Below are 27,097 nucleotides of genomic sequence, written 5' to 3'. Positions count from 1 at the left end.
AAACTTTCTTTCGCCTCAACGGTGACCAAGGGTAAAAGGGAGAAAGGTGCTTTGCGATCATCTATTGTAAATTTTTATTATTCAGCAAGAATTTAAAAAAAAGAAAGATTAAATGCGATCACACGATTGTTGAAGATATAGACATTTTTATAATTATGTAGGACGTCAGATAATTCAACGACTTTTACGTTAAAAATTATTATTCCTGATCACATATAAGTCTTGCGTAATTTATTGAATTTTTCGCGACTCCGTAAATTTGTCTCTATCGAACATTTTCATGGCGATCTTCCTTTTCGGCGAGAAACGCAGACCTTTCCGGGTCTCCACGAGTTGAGTTAGGTCAAGACTCCCGACGTCGTTATCGCCGACTCTCGTCGCCAGATAAGAGCATCCCTCGTTAATTAACGAATTAACGACGCCAGATAGCCGGTCGAGTTCGCGTCATGACCCCGTCGTCAAAATTCTTAATCTTCGTGACACGAGTGAATTGTTTCCCAGCGAAACTCGCCTCGAAAGGGTGGCCAATTAATTAAACAAATTCACTGCACCATGTTTTTTCCTGTACGTCTCGATACCATCGAGCGTGCTCTCGACCCTGCATCCAGGATTGTCAACTCAATTAACGCGAATGAGTAGGTCCGTGATTTTGTTTGAGTCAAGTTGTTGGGTGTAGCTATCATAAGTCTGCACGAGCAACCGAGACTGTGTAAACTTGACATAAGTCTCTCGTTTGTTGACCGGATAGCAAGCATCGACATTCAACCCGACCCACACTCTCGACAAATGCAATTCCCACAACCAATCAAACATCGATAAATTACCCAGCTGAAGTGCTCGAACGCAAAGTATGAACGGATCACTTTTTATCCTCGTACATGATTCACGCGCGAGTCGTTACGGTTCGCCTAAGCGTGCAAGGTTGGAATCTCCGGCAACCGCAATCTGGATGTAATCCAAATTTTGTCGCATTAACCGAATTACACAGGTTTGGAGATCGAGGCGCGATATACCGTCACGTAACAGCATTGCGCGAAATGGGGGGGCCTCTAATTTCTCGAGCGACAAGAAATCCCGCAGAAATTCCGCGAACGTATTCCCGATTCGCGCTCTCGAGAACCTTCGGCGGGGATCACGATGGATTTCGTGCCATTTCGTGAACACTGTGTTCCACGAGTCGGCTGCACGAATCGAAATCAACCGCGACACGTCGACCAGGGAGGGTAAATCGCGTTAACTTCCACGGGGTGCTCGTGAATTCAGGGAATTTCGCCACTTTCCCTCGCAGGCGGCAACGAAATCGATGGAAAAGTATTAACCCCTTCGTGTACGCGGTATAGTTTTCGATGCGAGCTTGTTCGCACGCATACCTTCTCGCTACAGGGTCATTTAAAAGAGTAGTTAGTACTTGAAGCAAGAATTTGTATTTCATTAAAATCAATATAATCATCAGTAAAACGTGACGTAGTACATAACGTGTACTGTAGTCTTTGAAGCCTTGTAGCATACTTTGCAGAGAATATTCTTGCAAAAAAATATTGAAGGGCAAATAATTCAAATTTCATCTGGATCAAACAGGAAGTCTTGAAATTATACCAATATATACGCGTCTCTACAACATATTTTGTCTCTAGGAACAAGTAACAGGTTTCAGAAATCATTAACAAGTAAACGATGCGAATTGGCAAGTATGAAAATCTCCAAGTGTATTTATTAGCCCATTCGGTTGTGCGTAATGTGCCAGAAGTGAGTCGTTAATAAAACAGTGATTTAACCATCCAGCCATTCAATTTTCGTCTTCACCGTTCTTTTCAGCAATTATTTTTATGCGTTTCTCGGCAGGGTCTGAGCGACGACCAACGCCGACGTATTGGTATTCAGGTGTGCTTTATGGCCGCGTAATTATTATGTTCTGCGCGACAGATGAACCGTCTTCTCCGTCGGTCTTTAATTCAAAGAAATCGTTTGTTCTCAACAGGAAATAAAAAGTTTCCAGGAAGACGTTCTGCGAACCATGAGAAAAGGAATCGGATATTTCAATTTGTTGGAGTTTTGCGAGAATAAACTAGTATAATTTCAAGGTTTCTCTTTGCCTTTCTTCGAGACCTTTCGATCGATAATTCTGCCGAACTCGATTGTTTCGGTCATTATTGTCGCGCAGAGGAGGAATTTAATTAAGTTAATAATTTAATTATTTTATTTTCTCTTTCTTAAATAAATATATTGCTTCTGTGGAGGACATGAAGCCTGAATGTTTTATTTACCGAAATATTCAACATAATCGACAATTGGAAAATGTTTAAACGAGCGTGTCTTAGCAATTAGTTAAAATTGGAAACACAAAGGGGTTTTTATAATATTGCTAAGAGGTCTTTGTTCTCCACATGTATGAACACACTCGAGTCGATGCTCAAACTCTTTTATACATGACTCTATGTACACACGCTCGAGTACTCTTTCTGAATTGTAGAATGTGACCATTGTGTAACGAGAAGTGTAGGATTGTACAACCATTATATGACATTGTGAAATGTTGCGTATTCAATGATTTACACACGTTTTTGAAGTTCCTGGCATTTTGTACAATAGTCCAGGAATATCAGTGAAACGTAAAGAAATAATATGCACGAATAAATAATAAATAATATGGAAAAATATATGCATTATGCATGTTGTTGCACAGATAATTATAGAGTCAATATGGCGTACAAAATTAACGATAATACTTGTACTTTTGTTTCTATAAATTTTTCTATTTATGTATCACGTATTCCCATTCGGTATCAGCGAGATCGTAAATAGCATTTTCCGTGAAATAAATATACCGAACATTTTCGTGCTCCCCAGGCGCTGGTGCCTATTATGTTCGATGGATAATGCGCACCTGCGCGCCACGCGATTGCAACGGAAAAATACAAACCGTAGGAACATCGTTCTACTTTCCGTATCCCAAAACCAATACTACGCCAGACCCATTTCGCCGACCATGGACAAAGGGAATTAATGGTCTGTGCATTTACATCGGCTCGCAGCGTTGTTTCCGGTAATAACCACACTGCGCGCGAGCGTGCTGTCTCCCCGTGAAACTACCTTGCCAACTAATATCAGTGATGGCTGCAATGAAAACTTATCCAAATAAAATATCTAAAGAAGAATTAAGTACATGCACTCGCGTGAATCAACGAAGCCCAAATCAAAACGCAAATTCATAAAAATTAAAGGCTTACACTGAACCTTTTATTTCCACGGTTCTGATTATCGTTACTTAAGTTGTTAATTTTATTTGCTAATAGGTATGAGTTTATTTTGATCGCTGTAGAATTTTATAAATGAATCAATATTTGCATTCGAAACGGCATTAAATTGCTTGGAACATGGTTGGGGCCGTTCTCGCTGAATTATTAAATGAAATTATTTTTCACGTTAAGCGAATAAATGTTTGTCCGAATCACTCGTCAATGGAGTAAACGTGGCGAATGAATCGCTGTACGTTGGTTTTATTCGTCTATTATTCCAGCGAAATTTTGCTTATCTCTGGGCTCGCGTTTGCCGACGGACGATCAAAGGGAGAAGAGATTTTCGAAAATTGCGAGCGTACAATGGGAAAAAAGGAAGAAAATGGGGACCAAAGCGTTCCGACAAAGCAGGTCGAAATTAATCTTGCTCGAACGAACCGTCGCTTTCGCCCTTTGGAAAATTAATTTCATCGTGGATTTAACCCTTCCTACCCCCCATGATTCCGCATGCCATCTCCAACTTCAAGCCTCATAATTTAACGTAACCACCTCCGCGTTTTCATTTGTTATCATTCACGTTTGAATATACAGGTGAGGGCGAGTGTAGTATATAATATAAACTATCGTGGATACAAAAAAATCTTACAGAAAAAAGTTTGGAGGTTCGAGGGGATTTATTTATTTTTCGTTTGTTTTGATCCAGATGCTGAGGCTGTATCAAGGCCACCGCCAGTTTTTTTTAAATGAAAGTTTATACGTTATTACGAATCTGCAATTTTCCTAATATATTTACTCGTATTTGAAGATGGTCTAAACATTTTTATATGAGAACAGAATCAGTATTTGAATAGTTGTAGGCTGAAATTAATTAATTTGATACGGAAAGGGTTGAGGGTTTCTGTTTTCGTGAAAATCGTCTGACAGGAAATTCGGAATGGCCACCAAAACGTAGTCGACGGATACAGTCTGGCGATAATATTGATTTCGTATTCACGGACGCCTATACAGATGTTTTGCCGCGTTTTCCCGTTTGTCGTAACGACTGGCGTAGCTCCGTGCTTCGACAAATATTACCCTCGCTCGTTTCCAGCTCGAAATCAATTTACTCGTTTGGGGTATTACTTTCGTTCGGTAGATGATGGAGAAAACGAGGAATGGAAATCGCTGCGAAACGGTTCCAGGGGGTTCCCCGTGCGCGTTCTCGGTGGCAGATCATGAACTCGAGACCTCGACTAATCGCCAACGAATTGTTACGTGAGAATTCCTGAGACTTTCCTGGCAAATCAATGCTTTTCTATTATTTGAGTTTCTTAGCATTTGATTTTCGTGCTCGTAACAATACACCACTTAAAAGGACTGAGTTTCTGGAATCCCTATGGGACCATTCAGGAATGAAAATAAAATGTTGGGTATCCTGTACAGACACATTTTCTATCATCATTGTCTTTTTGAAGAGTGTGGTGTACCTCGTTGAGAAATAAATTAATTGAAATTGCTGTATTTATATCCTACTTCTAATTTTCATTTTTATTCTATCATAGATGAATTCCACAATTCTTCTGTGCATTCGAATATAACTCCCTCATTGTCCACGTAAATGCAATCTGCAGAAAATGTATATCTTGCAAATTCCTGCCTTCAGCATCTCTCGGAAACATAAACAAACAAAATTATCCCAACTTCAATGCACGTATTCTCGAATACTTCAAAAATATTTGAGGTGCCACGATTCAGAATTAGGTCACGAGCAACTAAGCGTTGATCTCGCAGCTGTCGAGACTCGGCGGGACCGAAAGGCACGTTCGAGGAGTCGATTCTTCATATTGTTCCGAGTTCTTCGTTCCGCCGTTTACACGAGGAACCCGCGAACGCGGTAAAATTAAATATTTACCCCTCGTGACACCACGCATCGAACGAGATTAGACCGCATCCGCGTATGAATATTTATCGCGAATAGCTCCGTAATTCCTTGTGAAACGGATGCTCTATGAATATGAATGATGCTAATTGCGCGCGCGCACTATTATAGTTTGTACGATTTAAATAGCGAATAACTCGCGAGCGCAAGCATCGTTCATTGATGTCTTCGTCCCTGAATCGACTCTTTATGTAAGAAATCGAACGTAACGCGTACCGATCGAGGCTGCCGTCTTATGCGAACGGGTGAACACTTTTTCGCGAGTCGGTCGGCAACGTAGCGATGCATAAGATAAACTCCCAGCGACGGGGTACGCGATAAACGACTAGGAAAACAGTCTAGTTTGTATGCAAATGGGACTGAGATTTCCTACTGGCCGCGTGTTTGCATTCTAATGGCCCGGAACGCTGATATAGGAACTCGTTCGACGACGAAATATTAATGGGACTGCATGTTTCTCTGTTCCAGGTGCGATGGAGCCTCGCGGAGCCGGCTTTTACTATGAGTTGAGGCCTCGTAATTAATCGTGAGTAGCCTACGTCTCAAATCTATTTTCTTAGGTCTTCTCGAGCAGTCCAGTCAATAAGTTCCAATTTTTACCATGCCTTACACGAAGTCTGTTCTATTTCTGAAGGAAGAAGTTATTTCTTGCTCATTCTAAAACATAGTTCAAGTCTTATTCTTCTATTACTCTTGAACTAAACGAGATCTTGTAGAGTAACTGATACAAACATAAAGAAAGGAAGAAGGTATATAAGGGAAAGATTTTAATTGAGAAACCAGAGAGCCAAGAAAAAAATTCTTTCTTAAGATTAATCGAGTTCCAACCTGATCGCATAGGAGATACGATTGGTTTCCCCGGTTTCACTCGTCGCGACAAGGTCGATTCGAAACCCAAGGTTTCAATCTTCCCGATTTTGCCGCCATTTCACACAGTTCCTTCCAGCCACCACTTGCGCAGCGTTCGTTTATCGAAAGGCACTTTACGCAACGTCGAAGCGCGTTCATTTCATTATGGGAGGTGTTCAGCGAGTCGAGAGAGTCAAGGTCCAACGGTCTCCCAGATCCAAGTTCACGTGGATCGCGAACGTCCAACTGTACAACCTTTCTCTTTGCCCCTGAATTGCGTAGCATTGAACTATGCCGCGTAATTATCGGTTCAAGTACGTAGCATTATTCGAACAATACTGCTCGCCCCGTCTGCTTAACTCGCCTCGTCAGCAAGTATTCCCGTATCGCATATCACCTCCATTCATGCCAGCCGAAAGGTGATCCCAATTTCACCTTCGATCGCTCCCGGAGCATTCCGTGAGGATCGATTAGGTTGATTTTTTCTCAAGGCAGTTTTCTTAAAAATATTTTAGGTGGTTTAAAATATTTTAAATGGTTCAGGAGTAACACAGTTCAAACGGAACGATATCAATTGTAGATATGTAAAAATATAATCGAGACAAATTCCAAGTACTTTTGGGAGGATGTCGCATTCTACAGAGAGGCTGTCAAGTTCTAATTTCTTCAGGGGTAAACACGAGCAACATATATTTTTTCAAATGGACTCGTAACTTTTCAAATATCATCGTATTTTACTATTTGAAATGAAAATAATTTCATATTCATAAACTAGCTAATGTTCGAGCTGGCCATCCGCAGGCTGACTCCGCGAAAGTATAATCACGTCCCAGCAGGGGGAGGCAAAGGGAGGCAGGGGTACGCAAATCCTGAAAGATTTCTTGGGTGACTTCGCAGGAACTGTTTTAGGACTCCCACCGGGGGCACATTATGCAATAGAGGGTTAAACATACGCGAACCTTACGATTTCCCAATGGTGATGCTTAACATTCTCGGAACGGCGCAAGCCCAGTCCCGCGATAGCACCGAAAATCGAACCTTTCCGTCGCAACTCTCTCTCTCCGAGCTCGTCGCGTTCCCTTGTTGGCCGAAAAAACCGATCGCGTGGACAAGCCTCGTGGTGGAACTTCGCGTAAAGACACGCGCGCACACACACTGAGATTGTGGACCACCTATGAATTTCTTATCTGCATCGAAAATTTCAATTACCTAGATGAAACGTTTCACGGTTGGACTGGAAAATTAACTGATCAGTCAAATGAGAGTTTCTTGTAGTTGAATCAAACATTTGACTTTTTTTTTAGTCACTCTTCGTTGTAGCCACCCTCAAACTTAAAGGCAGTAAATGTTACTAATTTTACACAGAAACGACTTCATGTCGCCGGCTATTATTTCGTAATTGAATGTGAAATTAAAGCAATCTAAATAAACTCTAATAAACTTTATTTATATTTTACAAACATAATGAATTGAAATGAAATATTTTACATACATATCTCTTTCATAACTATAAAATTTGTTTATACCGCCCTGAGTTTCATAAATTGAAATAGATAATCCAAATGCAAATACGAGTTTACTCGTGACTGGTCAACAATGTGGTAATAGAAGAGAAATTTTGACCATGAGTGTCTTCATACTTTTTCCACCCCTATCCACTGGATTTGCTAGTGCTTATAGGGTCTAATAATATCATTTACCAACATCTCAAGAATTCTTCTTAGTCATCGGTTAGATTCTTAATCCTTTAGCCTATAACAACATGTGACACACGTAATAACGAAATCGAGTCGAACATGAAGAGCACGAGTCAGACACGTTGTATGAACGTGCACAAGAGACTTCGGCACCTTGACTACGGCACCCTGACTATGGCACCCACGGTTCCACAATAAATCATAGGGCAAGGAGTTGATAGAATTCAGATATAGAATTGAGTCCAATGACAAGTTGAAAATGTGCTATTGCCAGAATAAACGCTCAATGGTGAGAAACGGGAATTACGATGTTCATTCGAACATTAAATTATTCGAATAGTCCCCTCCGCCCCAGTCCCCTGGCCACGCACATACGATGCACGGTTATTCGCGATCGCTCATAATCGCAGGTAACCCGAGATACGGTGCTCGACAGAACCGGGATCGCGTGTGCGCGCGTACCACAGGACCAGCGACGCGGTGGAAGGGTACGAAAGTCCCTGTTAGCGACGCTCTATGCCCCACAGCGTCCATATAACCGTCGTATTCGTGGCTGTTAGGGGTGGGCAGAGAGGGTGGCGGAGGCGAATAGAGAAAGATGGAGAGGCAGCGATAGAAAGCAACATATAAAGCCGGAGGGAGACAGGGATAAAGCGCGGGTGGGACGGAGAGCCAGTCAGAGTGAAAGAGGGACAGAGAAGTCGAGGGATGGTTTTGCTCTGGTGGCTCTGTATTGATTGCTACTACTACTCCTCCTCCCCCCACCTACTCTTCCGCCGCCTCCTGCGACCGTATCTCTCGTTCTCACTTTTTCTCCCTGAATCCCTCTGGCTGCTGCCTTCCTTCGCGCTGTATATTTCTCCTTCTACACGTACCTGTCTTTTTACCCTCTTTTTCTGCGTCCCCCGGTCTCTTTCCAGCGTTCACCCAGGCCACCCTGTCGTTCCATCTCTGTCCCCGTTCGCCCAGCGTTACCTCTCTTGCCCGTCCCCTAGCCAACCCCCGTTCCTCTTTGGCCCCTGTCCCTCGGACGCGCACACGGAACACCCCCGCTAACGTCGACTACGCTCCGCGAAACCATCAAGATCCCGAGGTCCTCGTTGGCCCGCGTTCGCCTCCCTTCGGGGACGGGGCCGAGAGTCCGCCTCGTAATTGACGCAGATGCGAGAGCGCGACGAGACGTAACGATTTTTCCACGAATAATTTGCACCACCTATCGCTTATACGACTGTTTGAATGGTAATTGTAGTGTCTCGAGTCCTCGCGCGGATCCACTCGTCCTGGCAATGCAAATTGTTCCGTCTCTGCCACCCCCGGAAAGCGTTGGGCTGGATTCGTTTTCGGCTCGGTCTGCCACCTGAACATTTTCAGCTAGATTTATCTGCAACTAGCGTAGCCTACGGGGGTAGTTTAATGTATTACTTGCAATCGTTAGGTCTGTGGGTGTCTGAGAGGTTTCGAGATGGAACTGTACTAACATAGCATCGCTTTTAATCCACCTCTATAGGTACAGTTTGGTGCACGACTCGTAGATTGTTGCATCCATACCATCCGAATGTGTTCAGATTCTCCTGAGTCGATAGCAAATATAGCAGTCTACCCAAGCCAGTTTTGAGGGGTGTGATAAACGATACCCTTGTTGGGCACAAACCGTTAAATAGGTTCTTCTCTGCGTGATGACTGTCTCTTGGTTCCATATACAGCCTGTTGACCGCAACGTCTGGCCGTCTTGGAACACTCAAGCTGTTAGCGTTTTACCTACCAACCTATTTAGCTAGGAGTCCTCTGGCTTGAAGAACATGCGAAGAATTCTTATAGAATAATTTATGTATAACGAAGAAGGTTGCTTATAGTCGTGCGTCAAGGAGGAAGGCGTTAAAGACTTGTACTCAAGGGTAAACAAAAAATCGATTTTCTCGGGCTATTATAGCGGTGTAACGACAACGACGCCGGAAGCTGCGCGTTTATTCTTGGCGCTATCCGGGGAAATTGATTGATACGTCGCTGTCGGCGGCTGGACGGGGTCAGGTCTGGTCTTGATACGCGTGACGGGTTCGATCGGGCTGGGGATTGGTAGGGGTTGGTCCTCTTCGTCTCCGCGATGACGCGCGTTTCAATTCGGCTGGGAACAACGGGGGTTTCGTAGACCAGGAAGGGACACAGAGAAGTCGTAAATTAACCGAGGCGCGAGGGAAGGCGGCACGTGGATGGACGAAATAGATAATAAAAGCGAAGACGAGGGATAGGGGGAGGCTAGCTGTTTCTTTCTATTTTTGGTGTAATTGGCATCGATCGTGGCTTTCAAGGGTTGAGATAAGAACTCCGAAACTCGTTTGGTTCGTGTCGTTAGGATGTCCCATCGTGTTCCTGTATGTTTGGTCGAGTATGATTGATAACAGGGGGTTGGAAGTATAGTAAGTAGTTTCATTCTGGTCAGACTTTTGTATAGGGTACCTGTGGAGAGTTAAAAATTGTAGGAAACAGACAGTTCAATTTTTGCTCTCTTTATTTTTGAAAACAGAGCTTCTTTTCGTTGTTGGAAAGAACTTCTGCACGTAACAGGAATTTGATATTCGAGGTACGAGAACTTATAATTCCACGTACAGAGAGACAATTTCCTCTCATCAGACAATTTGAAGTCACTCCATCGAGGATCTAAGTTAAACAAAGATTTAAGTCTCTCTTCGGTAATCGGTCATCTATCGGAAAACGATATCTCGGCGCTGAGTCGGTGTGCTTCTCTTTCTCTCGATTCATCGTTTTCCCGTGCATTCCTATGAATATTTCAAACATTCACAACAGTGCTTGCCCGTCGTAAGATCGCACGAACCGCGTCGAATTTGACGTCGACGAGAGGCAACGTTTCTTGACAGCAGACACCTCCAAATTGACACCTCTCACCTGCTCACGGACGATCGAGTTCTATATACGTTTACGACACCTTTTTACAGAATATTCGTTTCAATATCTCTTTACTGTGATTAAAGGTGGATGATTGTATCTTTTATTCAATTTTCAGTTATTTTATTTTGTTCTTATTTTAACGAAACGTAATAGACGTAGCATCATTCTATTTCTGCTGTGTTTGACCTGTACCATTGACGTGGATTTTCCCCAGCAATTATCCAAACCATTTTTCCCTCGATGGGAATATTGTGTGCAACTCGTGGTACCAAATTTCCACGAACTGCTGTTGGCCGACGAGTCCCGGTTCCGTCGATCGAAATTGAACAATACCGACGCTTCCTGTAGGCGTCGCGTCCCGGGTGAAACAGCTTTTATAGACGATGCGTCACCAACGGCGAAATTACGCGCAGTCCGCAGTCGCTCGCATTGCGCCGCAACGTAGATATCGTTTTATCTCCGTCAATTACTGGCCAGACGCTTCCCTTCGCTCGATTCGACGCAGAACGCCAGGGAAATTTTACGCTGCCAGCGTTTCATAAGCCACACGGCGACTTTTAGAGTTGGGTCAAAATTAGGACAAGGGTGAGGCGAATGTGTCCTAATTATCGATGCATTTAGCGCCAATTGGTTGTCGAAGTCGAATTCCTGCGGTGTTTTCTTTAGAATCGTGCTCCAACGCGATGCCTCGAAGACTTGCACTCTTTAGTATAATTGTCGATCAAGGTCTGGAAAAGTATAACATAGATAGGTACTTTGAGTTAACATTGAAAAATATTAGTAAAAACTTTAGTAAAAAAAAGCATTTTTTTTATAAAACGAAATTCGTAGAATTTTGTGCAAGGGCGAGTGAATACATGTACATTCGTTGAAATGAAGATCCAGGTGGAAATTGTGACGAAAAGTGTGTGAAAATTTTATAATCAGTCGTATCAACGCGCACGTGAAAATACAATATCGTTTATTATTTGCGAACGGGTATTGTTCCGTGGGACAAGTTTGGATATCGAATAAGGATAGAAGCTGGCAAACACACGCGCGGTCTTGATCAAACGAGCGAAATCTACAAATAAAATATAAATCATTATGCAAATAATAGCCGGTGGAGTTTATCGTATATATTGATCAGTAAATAATTCTCGCTTTGTTTAACGTTTCTCGCTTCATACGGTATCCGAAGCTTTTGTTGCACGCTCGGAACGGGCAAATAAAATTTTAGCGGAAACGAAATCACCTGTTCGCGGACGGGGGATGAATGGTTGTTGCAGGTGTGTAATGTATTTTACTCCGTTGAACGTAAGGATCGTTATAAATAATTTACAAAATATACAGATGGTATCAGTCCTGCAGGACTGACATAATAGAGACTCTTATGATGAATAAATTACTGCTTTCAAGACGACAACCAGTTATACAGCGAATTTCAAACGAAAGAATGGCAGCTAAAACGAATAAAACTAAAAATTCTAATTGAAATTACCACCCGTATGCGTGCTTTTCAAGAAGAAGAATCGTTGAAATTTGTCACAGAGACGAGTCCTCCAAATTTCCCATTATGTCTCCAATTAAACACATCCAAATAACGATCCAACATAAAATGACTTCCCCCCGCAAAGCACGATTTCTCCACGTCCGCGGAGGCGAGGCTTTTTACATGCTCCCTTGTCGTCGTTTATCGAAGAATCCTCGCGGAAAGCCATCGTGTATGTTCACCGGGGGGTGGTGGTGGTGGTGGTGGTGGTGAAATAGTGGGCCGAGAAATTCCTGTCCGCGCAGGAACGAAATATCTACGATCGAATCGATATTCCCGTGAAAACGCTCAAAGAATGGTCGGCGCAGTGCGCCACAGTCAATCATGAAAGGGCGAAGTTTTCCTCCACGGTGGGAAAAGTTTCATAGCGGTGTGTCCGGGTCACTATGCTCGCTTCGCAATAACCGATAAACTTTTCACGATGCACCAGCGAAAAAGAAAAGGGCCGGTTTGCCCGCGTGTTCGGCAAGATATACGAGACGACGTGTCCACTCCCCAACCTCCGACCCCTCGTATCTATTTCCATGTTATTGTTGCGCGCCCCCGACCAGTCCCCATTTTTCTTTTCCGCCCCTTTGAGGAAAAATATTGGCCACGTCGCGCATCGTACGTTATTAACCCTTTCTCCAGGAGCGCGCTTTAACCTCGGTTCAATTCTTCTTCCGAACAATAGTTATTTGGTAAGCGTGTTGTTTGCGCTCGATTTAGCCGTGGGTTGATACCGCACAAGTTTCGGGAACGTTCGGGATCTAGGTTAGCGGGTCTCCCGTTTAGCGTGCATCCTGTCGAGTGATTTATGCTTCTTCTGATTGCCCAATGGAAGTTTGAATCGCTGGAGGACCTTTTATTTGACTTTGGAATTTGGGCAGGAAGGTATTCGTATCAATCGTACGGGGCCATTTATTTGTGTCTTTTTAAGTTGTTGTCTACCCCTTCTAATTCCACGTGGACTCCATCGTAGTTCACAATTTATTATTCCTAATCAACATGTTTCGACACGTTTCGCACAATACGACGTGTCCTACCTCTCAAACGCACACGAGTGCAACACAATGATGACTTAAACACCACCCACGCCCCTAATTTCGTGCGGGCCCCACGATATTCCAATTTCGTCAAAATCCCGTGACGCGAAGTGCAAGAAATCGGTCGATTTCGCGCGGGAATGACCCCTGGTCTGCCATTTTTCTCTGGACTCGGTATACTTTCGCGGATCCTCGAAGCGTCAAGTTTTTCCTGGTCGAAAGAGCGTAACACACCGGTCGAGAAATCGATGGTCGGGTCTTGTCTCCTCCTTTTGCTCTCGTCTTGGGATCCTGTCGACCCTCTCGCCGCCTTTCTCTCCTCTCGCTCCGTCTTCGTTGTACAGCGTCGTCACCTCTCTGGCTACAGCCGTTCCCTGATTCCCACTCGCTAACCGTGGAGGTCTTCCCTCTTGTTCGTCGTCGTCGCTTCTCTCTCGCCAATTTACGAGCGCCACGAAGTGCTCGCGCGGCTGGAAACCGGGTAGCGTCGCGGCGGGAAACCCCCTCCCTCTCGATATTCTGGCTACCGGGAGTTCGACGCTCATACGAGGGACTTTGGTATTCCCCGCATGGACCGGGTATCCGGGGAACGTTGCGATTGCGAGCGACGAATTTTTAGCGACGCCCCAGCGACAGCGCGCTGCTTCGCTCGCCTATCCGGCGAACGCTTTACTTTTTATTTATCTTAATCTAATTCGAGTCGCGTTGCATGAATCTGGCGCGAGGGATAACGGAGGCCAGAGCGTGGTATAGTTTATCATCTGTCGCAGGATTTCTTAAATAACACTTCAGAGGGATTACATCTTCATTTTTGGAGCATATTAATTTTTTTTCCTGCGTCTATTAAGATAGTTATTAGAACAATTCTCTTAGAATCTGCTTGGAACTACATGTTTTCTTGGCACCATTACCAGAAACGTCGATGTCGTATAGTATTCCAAGTTACCAAGAGAAGAAATAAGGCTGAGCGAAAAAATGATAACTGTGGTGTCGACGACGTCTGTGCGGTATTGCGACGCACGCGTCGAGCCATACCTAACCGCCACTGGCAGTACCCACTGTATGATAATAACGGTGGCTGCAGTGCCGGTGTCTAGCCTAGCATCAGCCTAACCTGACTCAACGTTGTAACCAATGTATATTTATACAACAGCTGGGCGACCGAGGGAGGGGAGTGCGCGCCAGTCAGCTGATCGTAGCGCTGGAGGGGAAACCGGTGGAGGGGAGAACGGCCTTTATTTAAAGCGCTCCTCGAGGAAGCCTTTCTTCGACTGGTAAACAGTCATCGAGAATGAACATGCGAGTCACCGACGTGCTTACGTATGCGCGTGACTGAAATATTAACGTGGATTTTTCTGCCTCGTTGTGTCTGCCGCGATGAACATCAGGACACGTCGAAGGGGCGGGGAGGGGGGGGGGGGGAGGAGATTATCGTCGTGGGTTTCGAGACACCGCGTCGGCTTATTAACATAATTAACTGGAATCCAGACGTTGCGCAGACTATTCATATTCTTTTTTTTTCAACGAGGTGTCAAATATTTTCTGCGAAATCGCGCGCAACGATCGGACTTTTTCTCAGATTTTATTTATTTATTATTTGTTTTAGGAGGAAATTTGAATGCGTTCAGGATTTGGCTTGGTATATATTAACTAACGATATGGATCCAAGTGGACGATTCATCTGTATCAGAAAGCTCGATCTTGAATATTCGTTTACGTAAATGCACCAGGCCGTTCGTGTTGTTGGTTTTTGGACTCGTTTTTAATACTTTCGCCGTGGAATGTCGTTACCATAACTCTGGCGTCAAAAGTTCAAGGTCTGCGAAGATCCACTATAGCAGCTCGGCACCGTTCCGCTTTATGGACAATAAAATTACGAATACAGTGGCGTTTCAGCGAAGGCGACGTTATTATTGCTGGGCTTATTGCTCATTGATTTACACGAATTATTACACGGTGAACTGCGTAGCAGTTTATTTGATTCCTAAACGCGTGTAAACAATTTGATACCGACAACAATGAAGAGATGTGCGTGGTTTATTCTTTGTAAGTCAATTGCATCAGTTCATTGGGAGTTTCATAACAAATTTCTTTACTGATAAAAAGTATCCTATTTATTTATTTATTTAAAGATCCTCTGTCTTACATGTAACCATCGTTTCTTTAAAATGTTATTAACTATACGTACGCATAATGGAAAATTGATTCGCAGTTAAGAACCCCAGAAATATGTTGCCATATCCACGACAATAAGTCACCCCCGAACTACCACCCTTCAATCCTCGCGACCCCCACGAAAAAGTTCAGCCTGATCAGCTCTATTATTTCCCTTTCCGCAGAGTTCCGCCCTGTCACGAGCTCCCATCAGTTTCCCCTGCAAAAAATTTCGGCTACCTTCCCCAACTCGCCCTTCTCTAAAAGAAAATCGTCTCTGTCATCAACCCGCGATATTTCTCTTACACTGTTTTCATAGCTAGACCACAAGAATACCACAAACAATTACGAATATAATTCCTGAACATTTCAAAGATTCCAAGTGAAACTAGAGTTCCAGAAACCGAGATCCTCCTTTTTGGTAGGACGTGCTATTTTATTTTGCGAGATGTTTCGCACTGTTTCGCGAGCTCCCACCAGCTTTCCACGGTGAACATATTCGACCATTTCCCTCCAGCCTTGGTCGTCCATTTGCTACCCACCCCATCCGAAAACGGAATCGTTTCACCGCGTTGTAGGAAATCCACGGCTCTAACGAAACGCTGATGCATGTTTTCAGGGGACTGGTATGGAGAAGGAGAACTCCGCATCGGGCGGAGGTGGCGGAGGTGAAGCGGCGGCCACGGCGACCCCAGGCGCCACCTCCGCCTCCGAGAAACTCCAGGCGGACCAGGCCAATCCGTTGCTTGATCCAACTGCGCTCTTCGGTGGTAAGACAATTTTCTTCTTCTCTCCTTGAATACAATTAATAACAATTCTCGCGACACCAATCGCGAGTGATTAAAATGAATAGTTTGGGGTCAATTGATATTTATTTAACTGCATGCTCTCCTTGCTAATTATTTTATGTGAATTATACACATTACAGTATTAGCATCGAATATAACAGAATATGAACTACTCATCAGTCGCATTACATGCAAAATAATTTCGGTTCAAAGATCAAGAATTTCAAATAAGATCATCCGAGGGTGAGATAAGAATTTCAAACCATCCCGGACGAATTGGACAGGAATTGATGGAGCGTCGATTAAATTGAACGCGAATCTTTACAGGTTTCAACGGATTAGTTCGTCGATTTGTGATTTGTTGCGTTAGGGTGTCTGATCACGGTGCAAAGCGCGCACGAAGGAAATAAGATCTGGAGAATCGAATCGTGGCGATTAATAACGCCGGTGATCGATGCACAACAGCGTCGGATATCGAGTGAGATTATCAACCATCTCTTTTGCCAGTCGCTGAGACCTCGGTTCATTAATCAAACTGTTTTCATCGACGGGAAATAGCGGATGGAACGCGTAGAAATTCCTCTTTCGCGCCCTCCGAGTGTCTGTAGCGAATAAATACGTTTCTTTGGCGCGAGATTAATCGCTGAGGCGATATGCAGGTAGAATAGTGTCCAAAGAAGAATGGTAATTATAATGGAATCTCTCGATACTTGTGACTTCTCACATATCAACGAGGATGGGCTTCTCCAAACAAGTTCACTCGTATTTTCTCTACGTCCAAACTCGAAACGCCCATGAAACTATATGACACACGACGATACAGGCTGTTCAACCTCTTGCTTCGTTTCGTAGACGCTGAGGCCTCTTCTAACGCTATTTTTTCAAAGAAACCAAACCACTAGCGCTCATATAATATACGTGTTCCTGGTGGCGGAGCTCGACGAAGAGCTCTGTTCGGCCACTTACTTTAATTAGCACTACTTACACGCTCGCAATCGAGCCCTCTAGTCGGTTAGCCTTTCTTCCAGCGATTCGAGGATCCTTCTGGCGGTTGTTCTACTCATTTCCTTTTTTTTTCTCCTTTTTTTTCATCGCGTTGCTCCAGCGACGAGGGACACGGTCGCGCTCTTGCGCGCGATACTCGACATGCGCGCGGTTTCGACACTGAGGTTGAACTGTATTTCATTCAAGTATTTACTTTAAGCAATTTAATACCGGGTACAGTTTCTCGAGGACTCGGTCCCGGGTGAACGCTGATAAGCTCTATCCGTCCCGGTGCTATTAACTAATTAAAGTCAACGGGCGTTACCGCGAGACCGTCTTTACAAGAGAATCTTTCTGGAAGTATGAGCAGAGGTCTTCCAGAAATTTTTACTCGGAACGCGATGATGGCAGTTTCTTCAAACTTTGCCTAGGTATTTGTACATGTTTCGATATAATGTGTATTTTTTTCCACGAAGAAATACCGATTTTTTGAAGTGGCTTCTGCAACTTTTAGATTTTGTTTACTCATATAGAATATTCTTTTTACCCAGAAATAAAAGATCAAAGAGATTGACTTGTCGCGCCGATGTCAATTGGGATTTTTATTATTTGAACGACTGTGTTTGCTCAAGACGGAATTAATAAATTCGAATTGAGAGCCTCCTCGCGTGCCTCGTATCTTTTCGCAGTCCTGTCCACGCACTCTTTCCTTTAATTTAAAACAGACAAGATTCCTTACCGACAAGTTAATATCTTCGCTGTTTATACTTATATAAAAGTCCAACATGTAGGCTAGATATCGTCCAAGATGTCATACGTAGACTAGACATCACAATGATAACTTTTAGAACAAAGCTGTGTCTCGAACAATCGAATGTTTCTCTCGTTCCTAACATCGTGCCAAAGCTAATCCAGGAAGCGTTTCGAGGACCAGAAGTCGTAGCATCACAAGCCAATTTTTGGAAATATTAGTTACAAGAGTAGAGATCAACAGGCGGTATTATTTCAAGTTATCCATACCTCTCTGTCTCTCTAAGTCCTATGCACATACATCACAGTGCTCTTGTAAAGCTACTGTAAACATCTATGTCTATTGAAGAAGTTTGTTTAAATTAAATGATTGGTTTGATGTTTCAAAATGTATGTTTGTATAAAAATTGTGATGTTTACATAAATATATAGATGTATATGCTTATTCATATACATATTTGAAATGAAACATTCATTTAGTGATATTAAAACTATTAATTTAGACAAATTTCTTCAATATACAATACATAGAGGGTACAAATATTTATGGGATCGATTGTATTTTCCTCACTCTCACTGTTTCGGTGGTTACTTCCATACGAATGTTATCTCTACATTATCTCTCTTAGGGCCATATTGGACCACTATACTAGTTTCTATACTAGTGTTACTTACACGTCTGAGACCTCTGTTGTACCTTCCTACCTTCTGTCAGCCAAACCACATATATATCGCCTTTATCTCAAGTGTACCTCTCCTATGATATACACATTACTCAGAATTTCAGATCAATTTCCCGACAGGTCCTGCTAATAACTCCATCTGCTCCAGATGCAACGTCCCTCAGCTCCCTAACGAGTGGACCATCACGTCCAGGCATACATTCAGGAATTTCCTTGATTTCCAACTTCTGAAACGACGCTCCGTCGTCGCTTTTCCGTCGAGTCGCGGCCTCGCTACGCTCGAAGCCCTCGAGAAAGGGACGAATTCTTTGCCCAGCGATGTAGAGGGGAAAAAGAAGAGTAATAAGTATTTCCCCGGCTCGTCTTGGTCTCGTTTATAACTCGACTCTGAACGTTGACCCTCCTCGAAGTCGCGCTTCTATTTCACGCGAACGACGCGTGGGACGTAGGTCTGCAGCTTTCGTTTGATGCGCGGCTCACCCTAGTTCCCTTTTCCCCCGTCAACGTCATCTGTGTCATCGTCATTACGCGCCCCCGTGACGGTGTACGCGTCTGGTCTAGGCTTCTGAGAACGTCTCTCGCAGATGAAATCCTGTTAGTCGACCGAGGCGAAAAACGAACGCCGAGAAACGCTTCTGGATCTCGCGGCTGTTGGGAAAAAGAAATATGTTCTTTTTGTGCGTCACTTTCCTTTTTTTTTTGCCTCCCCCTGTTCCGCGAAGCCTCTCCTCCCTCGTTTCTAATTCTACCGCACTCTGATACACCGCTTTTATCTCCATCGATCGATGCAAACTCCCCCCATCGCTGGATGCGGCCGGAGTTTTCGTTTGAGAGTGTCGACTTTCTTCTGCTGCGCGCTCTCTCCGCTTCCCCAACCGCCTGGCTGCTTGCTTGTTTCGGCCTCTTCCTCGACGACGCTCGACATCGTTAAAGAATCGCGACGCTGCGCTCGTGGAAGCTGCCGCGGATGAAACACCGACGAGCTTTAGGAATATGCCGCGTGAACTAATACGAACCACTTCGTCTCTAAGTTTCTGGAGTCGATGCGGCTGTATCTTGGAATCAGACGTAATTTTGATCTCGAGCCCTTTCCACCAGGCATCAAAGGGGTTGGTTCTTCATCAAACGTATCTGATCGCGCGTTCCTCCTTTGTTGCGAGCATCAGCGTTTTACGATCGAATTCCTACGAGTTCGTAAGGGTTCCTAAGATTCCATTCCGCGACGACGTAACGTCGAAACTGGCTGGCTGGAAGCGTGGGCGCGAACGTACGCGTAAACTTAAGTACACAGAATCAAACGTGACATTTGGCTAGCTGCGCGCCTAGGGACAAGCTCATGCGAAGTCACGTACACGATCGTTCGAGCAACGAAAAGCACACGTGCTCGCATGCGGATCGCCTCCCACGCGTGGTCGTCATTTTCGCGGGTGTAAATGCTCGCTTCGTTCGTCTCTCTCCCATTCCATTTTACATTCGTCGGACTTTTCCATTTTCCAGCGTTTTCCTGTTTTCCCAGTTTGCGATTACTTATTTCCTTTCGGTAAAAAAGCATTCCACTCTAGGCATTGCAGCTTTTCATTTATTAATGGACGCTTGGTACCAGTAGAATTAATAATTTGCGTAGCAGAGTCGCTGGACTAACCCAACTGGAGGAATTTTTTTATAATCTTTTCAGGAAAGGGAAAATTATTTAGAATTATTCAGTTGTCCAAATATTCTTTATAACGAACTAACTGTTTATCTTTTATTCTTTCTTTAAAATTTTGCTTATCTTTGGTTCGATAGCTCTCTACAGGTCCAGTAACACCTTCAATTATAAGAAGGTAAAGAAAATCTACACAGTAGAGGAATAATTAGTTAAAAACAGAAGGATATAGATAAAAAGCATTACATTCGAATGAAATATTTTTCAACTCTTCATCTACCTGCGAGGTTTCATTAAAATCGGCGCGTCCCTCTTGTTAGCTTCTTCTCTCGCTGTTTCTCGATCCCTCCACCTCGCACCCGTTTCCCCTCTCTCCACCCTCGTCCTTTTTCCCCACCTGTATCCTTCATGGTACCTCTATCCCTCCTCCATTCGCCGTTTCAGGCGCACACAACGTGTGTAGGTTGATAAATGCGCTCGGCGTGCCTCGAATTCGATATAGAGAGGAGAGCTGGTCGAAGATGCTCGATAAGAAAAGACACTTGGTACAATAATAAAGGAGGGAGCTGCGGGGCGGCTAGGAACGGTCTCCCGCGTACGTGCGTCGACGAACCCGATCGATCCCCGACGCTGGTAAAAAAATATCAATCGAATATCCCTGGATGTCCCTCGCAGCAGTGGCTGGGCCCTTTTAAACATTAAACCATTGAATTATGTAGCGCGGGCGTTCCCAGGGGGGATGTTTCTTTTGGGGGTTGGATTACGTACACAAGAACCACGCTTTCCATTTCGGGCCGAGGGTGCACTTGCGAAGGAATCGATTTTGGAGTCGAGGACCAGAAGGTTTTTTGAAGATCACTTCAAGAAATAAGACTTTTTGCTAGTTGCTAAGCTTGTGTATTTCGTATTCAAAGGTGGTAGATTTAAGCTGTATATTCATATTTGTAACGTGATATAATGGTAGTGCATTCTTGTAACATTATTACTTGAAGTTAATTAGGAGATATAGAAGCTATCTATTCTGTATTTACATTATTTTTTACTGAAAGAGTAGGATCGTGCCAGAATAGCATCGCATTGCCATGGATAAGCAGCCCATGGTCTCTTCGAGACCGCCTGTTCCATGGAAGTTATGGGACCTCCGCCTCTCTCTACGGTTTTTCGATTCCCTTGCCCGAGGACACGAGGCTCCACTGGCTGGTTTCCTTAAGAAGCCTGCTCGCTGCGAAACGAGACGAGTTGCGAAACGCGACGTGAATCATGCCAATGGCGGCCGCGTCGTCGAGATTTCGGGGATTAAATCGGTTTCACGATATCAGGGCGATGGTTTTTATTTAATTTGACAGTCGGTGACTCAGTGGCTGGTGCAGCTGTCACGATTGCGCGATTGGAGGTGTCGATAGGGGGGTTTCCTAGGAAAACGAGGCCGAAAGTGCAAGCATCGAGACTCGTGAAATTGTCGAGGTATCGGTTACGTTCTCAAGAGTTCAACAAAATACTTTTCATCACCTGGTTTAAAATTGAATTCGAATGAAAACAGGAATCACGATTTGATTACTGAAATATGGCACAGAAATAGAGAATAGTATAAATTGGATTGCTATTTTTACAAATCGAAAAATTGTTCGTTTCCAATTCGAAATATTTTATCCAAGCACGAATTTCGGCCATCTTCGTTCATGAGGTCGATCGTCCGATCCATCGGCGCATTATTCGCTCGCTCTCGCGTGTCAATTATTAGCACGCATCCGTCAGGCATCGCGGGGCATTATGTTTACACAAACGATTCCCATTACCGGCGTTAAACATAATTTACAAGTCTCTCTCGGCTCGAGCAGGAACGGTACGAGTCCGCAATTACCGCGATCGGCCCTTTAGTACTTCGTCAGAGGCTTATCCTATATTTATAACGAACTTAGTCGACGTCTTGGCTCGATTATGTTTAAAGAACGGGTCTCGGTCGTCCGTGGCGTGACTTCGTTAACGAGAAATTAATTAGCACGAAGCCGTGCCCAGGGTTGAGACACCGATCCCTGAACAGTCGCGCGACTATCGATATTCGGTCGTCCTTACGAGTCGACGCTGACACGGTATCATTAGTAGCCAAGAAAAAGGCCTCCGAGACGCACTTGGTAAATTTACATTATTTTTTTCTTTAAATATTAGAGTTCAAAATTTGATGGGATTACTTCCCCTCTGTTCACTCTCCACAATCATTAAATACGTTTTAAAATAGAACACTCCCACCAATTACCACATTCTTGACCGACAATTTTACACAGAAGCTACTTCATGTCACTGGCTATTATTTCGCAATTGAATGTGAAATTAAAACAATCTAAATAAACTCCAATAAACTTTATTTAAAGTTTATCAACATAATGAATTAAAATGAAAGAACATATTTTATATCGCCCTGAGATCAATAAATTGAAATAGATAATGCAAACACGTGTTTACTCATGACCAGTCAACAACGTGTTAAAGAATACTAAGAGTTATAGAAAAATCGCAGATTTTAAATTCTACGTTAACAAATTACAATTAAATCTAATAATAAGCCTGGAGAGCCAAGTGGAAAATCCGGATGACGATGGCGCATCTTGTAACCGGGGAGGAAGTTTCGTCTTGGAGTACGAAGGACTGTGTCTCGCTGTAGCGACGGGAAAAAAACTCTAGAGTGGTTAGGCGAGTGCGCTGTTGGCCAGGGCATGTCTCTGTCTTCCTCGCGCTCGTTTCATCGTCGCGTAAACGAAATTAAAGCGATTTGGAGGCGAGCCAGCCATCGCGGCGACGACGGTCGCGCGCGCCACCCCTCTCTGCGTTCCGATCCCCTCGATCGATCCTCTCTTCCTCGAGGGACAGGATACACACGTACCCGCGGACCGAGCCTGGATCGCGATTGGACGGTTATAAGCGGAAACGGCGACGTTAAGGTGTAAAACCGGTGGGGATGTCGTCGATATATTGGATATCCGCGTCTTTCGCTGGCCTTTCTCCTGCAACGATTAATCCCACGTGCATACGTTCCCACCTGTACGATGTCGAGTTATTTGTCCTTACGTATGTATTTTAATGACGAAGAATAACGAGGTTCTATTATTTTCTTTGCGCCATTTTTCCGTAAATTTAATGAATTTATCTTATAATAGGTTGTATAATATTTTGGAGCAGCAAAATGAAGCGTATAATGGAGCTCAAAGCGCAACTACACCGTGTGAGTGCATCGTTGCACTTGTGGAAAAAAACGAGGTCGTAAAAAGTGGGACACAGTTACTCCATTCAATTTTTCCCTTATCACCAACCTACATACAGGGTGCACTGAGGTTCTCGTGATAAGGTCTACCCTCCCATCAATTAGAATTCCTTAATCGTAACACATTTTCTTCCTTCTTCGAACCTACCTCTACAAAAATTAGTCTTTTAAAACGATGTAAAAATAGAACAATATATATTGTTTTCCTGCCGAGTCGTTCCTGGTGCAAAAAAAACGTGTTTTAAGCACCGCAGTTCCGTCGATGGAGCGGAACGTGACGCGAGACGTTCATCGCGAGAGCCTCGGCGATCACGCGAGTTTTATTCGTATCTCGATGGCAGCCACGCTGAATGAATATGCCCGTCGCGTTAAATCTCTCGGATCTTTCATTCCGTCGTCTTTCCGGGCTGTAAGATTCGCGTCGTTCCGTGCCGCGCCGATGGTCCGGGCTATTTTCTTCTCGGCACGTTCCTCTCGTCGAGACTGCGCCGAGGAAGAAGAAAAAAAAAACCGAAAGAAAATAAAGGATTCCGCGCCGTATATTCTGCGCCCCTAAAATAGCAGCGCGAAGTTACGTTACCCTGTTCCGCAATAGTCTCTCCCGTCTCGACAAAATCCCTGATCGTAAACGACGAAATTCCAGGGAACGTTCGAGAGGACACGCTTTGCCTGTGATCGTCTTGCACGAATGAACTGGAAGAGGCAGCACGAATCCCGCGAGATAGAAAATCAGGTTTCGAGATTCCTCGATTCAGCTTCCGATGATCGCTCGAGGATTATTTCAGCGTTTCGTTTCAACGCTTTGATAGCTGAAAATGGAATAATTTAAATCGGATGCGATTGGAAGTGGGGAGCGATCGAAGAACGTAATTCGAGGGTTCCTGTAGGGGTTGGGAGAGACCTTTTTGGATTCGTTTTTCCGTCGGATGTCCTCGTCTCCTGAGCTTTTACATGCTTCAGTTTTGACTAGACTCTGACTCTTCCATTTAATAGTCCTCCAGACCGTCAGCATAGCTACAATTTCGAATAAGAAGGATTACCGTAATTTTCTAATTTCTCGTTTGATTTATATGAAGCAGTCTCCGACCGAGAACGGGCTCTATATTAGGCGAACGTTGAGTCAGGTAGACGGTCTACCGTTACAGTTTTATCGCTGAGCGATTTTTAGCCGTCATCGCTCAGAGTGCCAATTAAAATGCAGTTTCGCGGCGTTTAGGTCCACGGTTCCACGTCGATTAGGAGAGGAGACGTCTTCCGATTTACATTTGTAAGCGTGCGCAAACGAGATGGAAATCAAAATGCTCGAGTGTAATCGGATTCCAGCGGGTTTGTGCAATTTCATCGATTAGATTATGTAGTCGCTGGGTAATTCATCGCGGATACCGTCTATTATTCGCCCCGTTCCAGTGGTCTATACTCTGTCGGTGGTTTCTGTGATGTTAACCGAGTGCTCCCATTCGCGAGTAGTTTAAAACGATCGCAAAGGAGAAATCACTGTCAATTCTCCAGGGCCAGATATGAATCTACAGGCAGATTTAGGATACGGAGCTTCGTTAACGATTACAAATGAATTCTCTGCTCGCATAAGGGTCAATTACGGTCAGGCACAAAGTTCCTCGAGTGCCTTTGGTCTTACAGCTTCAGTTTTTTCAAATTCTTCTTCTGCTGTTAGCTTTCTACGTGTCTATCGGTCCAAGAAATAGGAAACCTAATGAAAAGTTGGTTAGATCTTTTCTTATTTCAACTTCAATACTAACATCAGCATTTTCTAATCCTGACCTTGGGTTAGACCACTTTTTAATTCGATTAGACACTATTAAAACATGATGTCTTAATTCAAACTTGAGCTAGTGACTCAATATGGCAATGTCAATGTTTCCCCCTCGGAAAACAGAGAAATGTACCAGCTTTTCCACGGGAAAAAAGCTTTGGAGGTGTCCATTTGTGCTTTTAGCTCACCATTCGATTCGCAGAGTGGTCCAAACGGTTACAAACAATCTCGGCGTTAAAAACTGGCTAACTGCAGAGGTTCGCCGATTTCGGTCACGGCAACCGAAAGCAGGAGCCATTCGTAATTCCCAGGCCTCTTTCCATCGCGTTCCCATCATCCCCGTGGCACGGCTATATACGATTCTCTCCCTCTCGGAGCCCCCTGGCCTAGCTCCAGCCCCCACTGGCCAGAGCGGCGATCGATTTAATAACACGGCCATTTTCCCGGCTCACGGACCGAACACATTCCCTGAACCGCTGCCGTAACGCTCGTCCATCTACGATCTATTCTCCTAGCTTGTTTAAGCTACCCTTACCGCCGGTTGATTTCGAGCACAGGCGTTGAGATTTGTTGTTCGCTGCGCGCCATCATGGCACGAAGCCCTTAGCCTACATCGCGAGTCTCTGCGATCATCTACAAATTCTTCTAGCATTTAACACATCAATCGCTACGTCGTCCACGTACGGATGACAGTGCTTTTCACTGAAGCACGAACAAACATAATTCTGAAAGTTGAGCAACACGTGAAATTAAATGAAATTCATGAATTTTGATGAAGTTGCGAAAATAAATACCACGATATATGTTTGATTATGTGGTCTCCAATACTCTAAATAATATTCAATCCTAGTAGAAATTTTCAAGAATATTCATCTGGAAGTCAACGTGTGAATCGATAAAATTGATTTTTTAAGTTGTTAACTCGATTCTTTTTTGAGGAAATGCCGTAGCTTTGTTTGAAGATTATATCTTTTTTATTTATAATGTTATGCGATAAAGAGGAGGAAAGGTGAATAGAGCTCAAAGGAGCAAACCAACGTTGAGCACCCCGTCATCGAGCCACTCACTCGTTGTTTTAGAATAATTCAGACGCGTCCAGCACACGTCTTCGGTTAAAGACGAACGAATCAACAGATTATCGGTTAGGGAAGTTATATTGGCCTCAAATTTCTCATGCATACGTCGCTGCGCCAGTTAGAATTTCTGCGCTGCGGTAACCGAGACGGAGTTGGGAAATCGATTTGGCTGTTACAGACGATTCTGAGGGAGGTCTGGCGCACAAGCGTGCCCGTTAAGTGAATATTTTAGGAGGCATTTCGTATTTTATTCGCGAGTTACTCGCCTCCACTCGTTTCCGCGGAAGACTCGGGAGAACTAAGTGGAGCATATTGTACGAACGTAAATAGGAACTTCTCAGTGTTATGAGAATCGTAGGGTGGGAGATAATGTTAGAATGTACCCGAGTATTTGAACATTTGAAACTGTATCATCCGGTAGAATATGGAATATTTCATGTAGACGTGGATATATGTTAACCCTTTTCACCAAGGTCAGCTAATCAGCCTAGATACTTAGTGGCCATATTAATTTACATATAGTTAGTCACTTTATTATTCGGACACTATAGTTCTCCAGGATGTGTTTGTTTATATCTTCGTAAATTATCAAAATATTCATTCGGTTGCTTTTCATTACGGTAAATTATATATTATATATGATAAAGATATACGCAATTACCTTGTGGTTAGTCTACATTATTGTATAATAAATTTTAAACGAAAGAATCTCTAGTTTTCATGTTACAATAATATTCGGACATTACTTATATTATTTAGCTCAGAAGCTCTAGGAATATATAGAGTGTTTACATTTTTTTGTGAACACGTACCTGTGTATACTAATCATC

The 27,097-nt window shown here is 43.8% G+C and overlaps 1 protein-coding gene across 12 annotated transcripts in view; it reads left to right on the top strand.

Moving 5' to 3' along the window:
* LOC128890555 (bromodomain adjacent to zinc finger domain protein 2B-like) overlaps window positions 1-27,097 on the top strand; it is a 166,545-nt gene that overhangs the window by 103,459 nt on the left and 35,989 nt on the right. For all 12 annotated transcript variants that reach the window (XM_054149129.1, XM_054149137.1, XM_054149133.1 and 9 more), the window contains 2 exons: window positions 5,623-5,680; window positions 15,934-16,084. In XM_054149129.1, coding sequence (XP_054005104.1) covers window positions 15,943-16,084 — 142 coding nt within the window. In that variant the 5' untranslated portion in view covers window positions 5,623-5,680; window positions 15,934-15,942. The remainder of the gene's footprint in view (window positions 1-5,622; window positions 5,681-15,933; window positions 16,085-27,097) is intronic.

The sequence above is a fragment of the Hylaeus anthracinus genome, unplaced genomic scaffold, assembly GCF_026225885.1.
Source record: "Hylaeus anthracinus isolate JK02 unplaced genomic scaffold, UHH_iyHylAnth1.0_haploid 12001, whole genome shotgun sequence".
Lineage (NCBI taxonomy): Eukaryota > Metazoa > Arthropoda > Insecta > Hymenoptera > Colletidae > Hylaeus > Hylaeus anthracinus.
The sequence above is the reverse complement of the archived record's forward strand: the minus strand, read 5'-3'. Positions and strand labels throughout refer to the sequence as shown.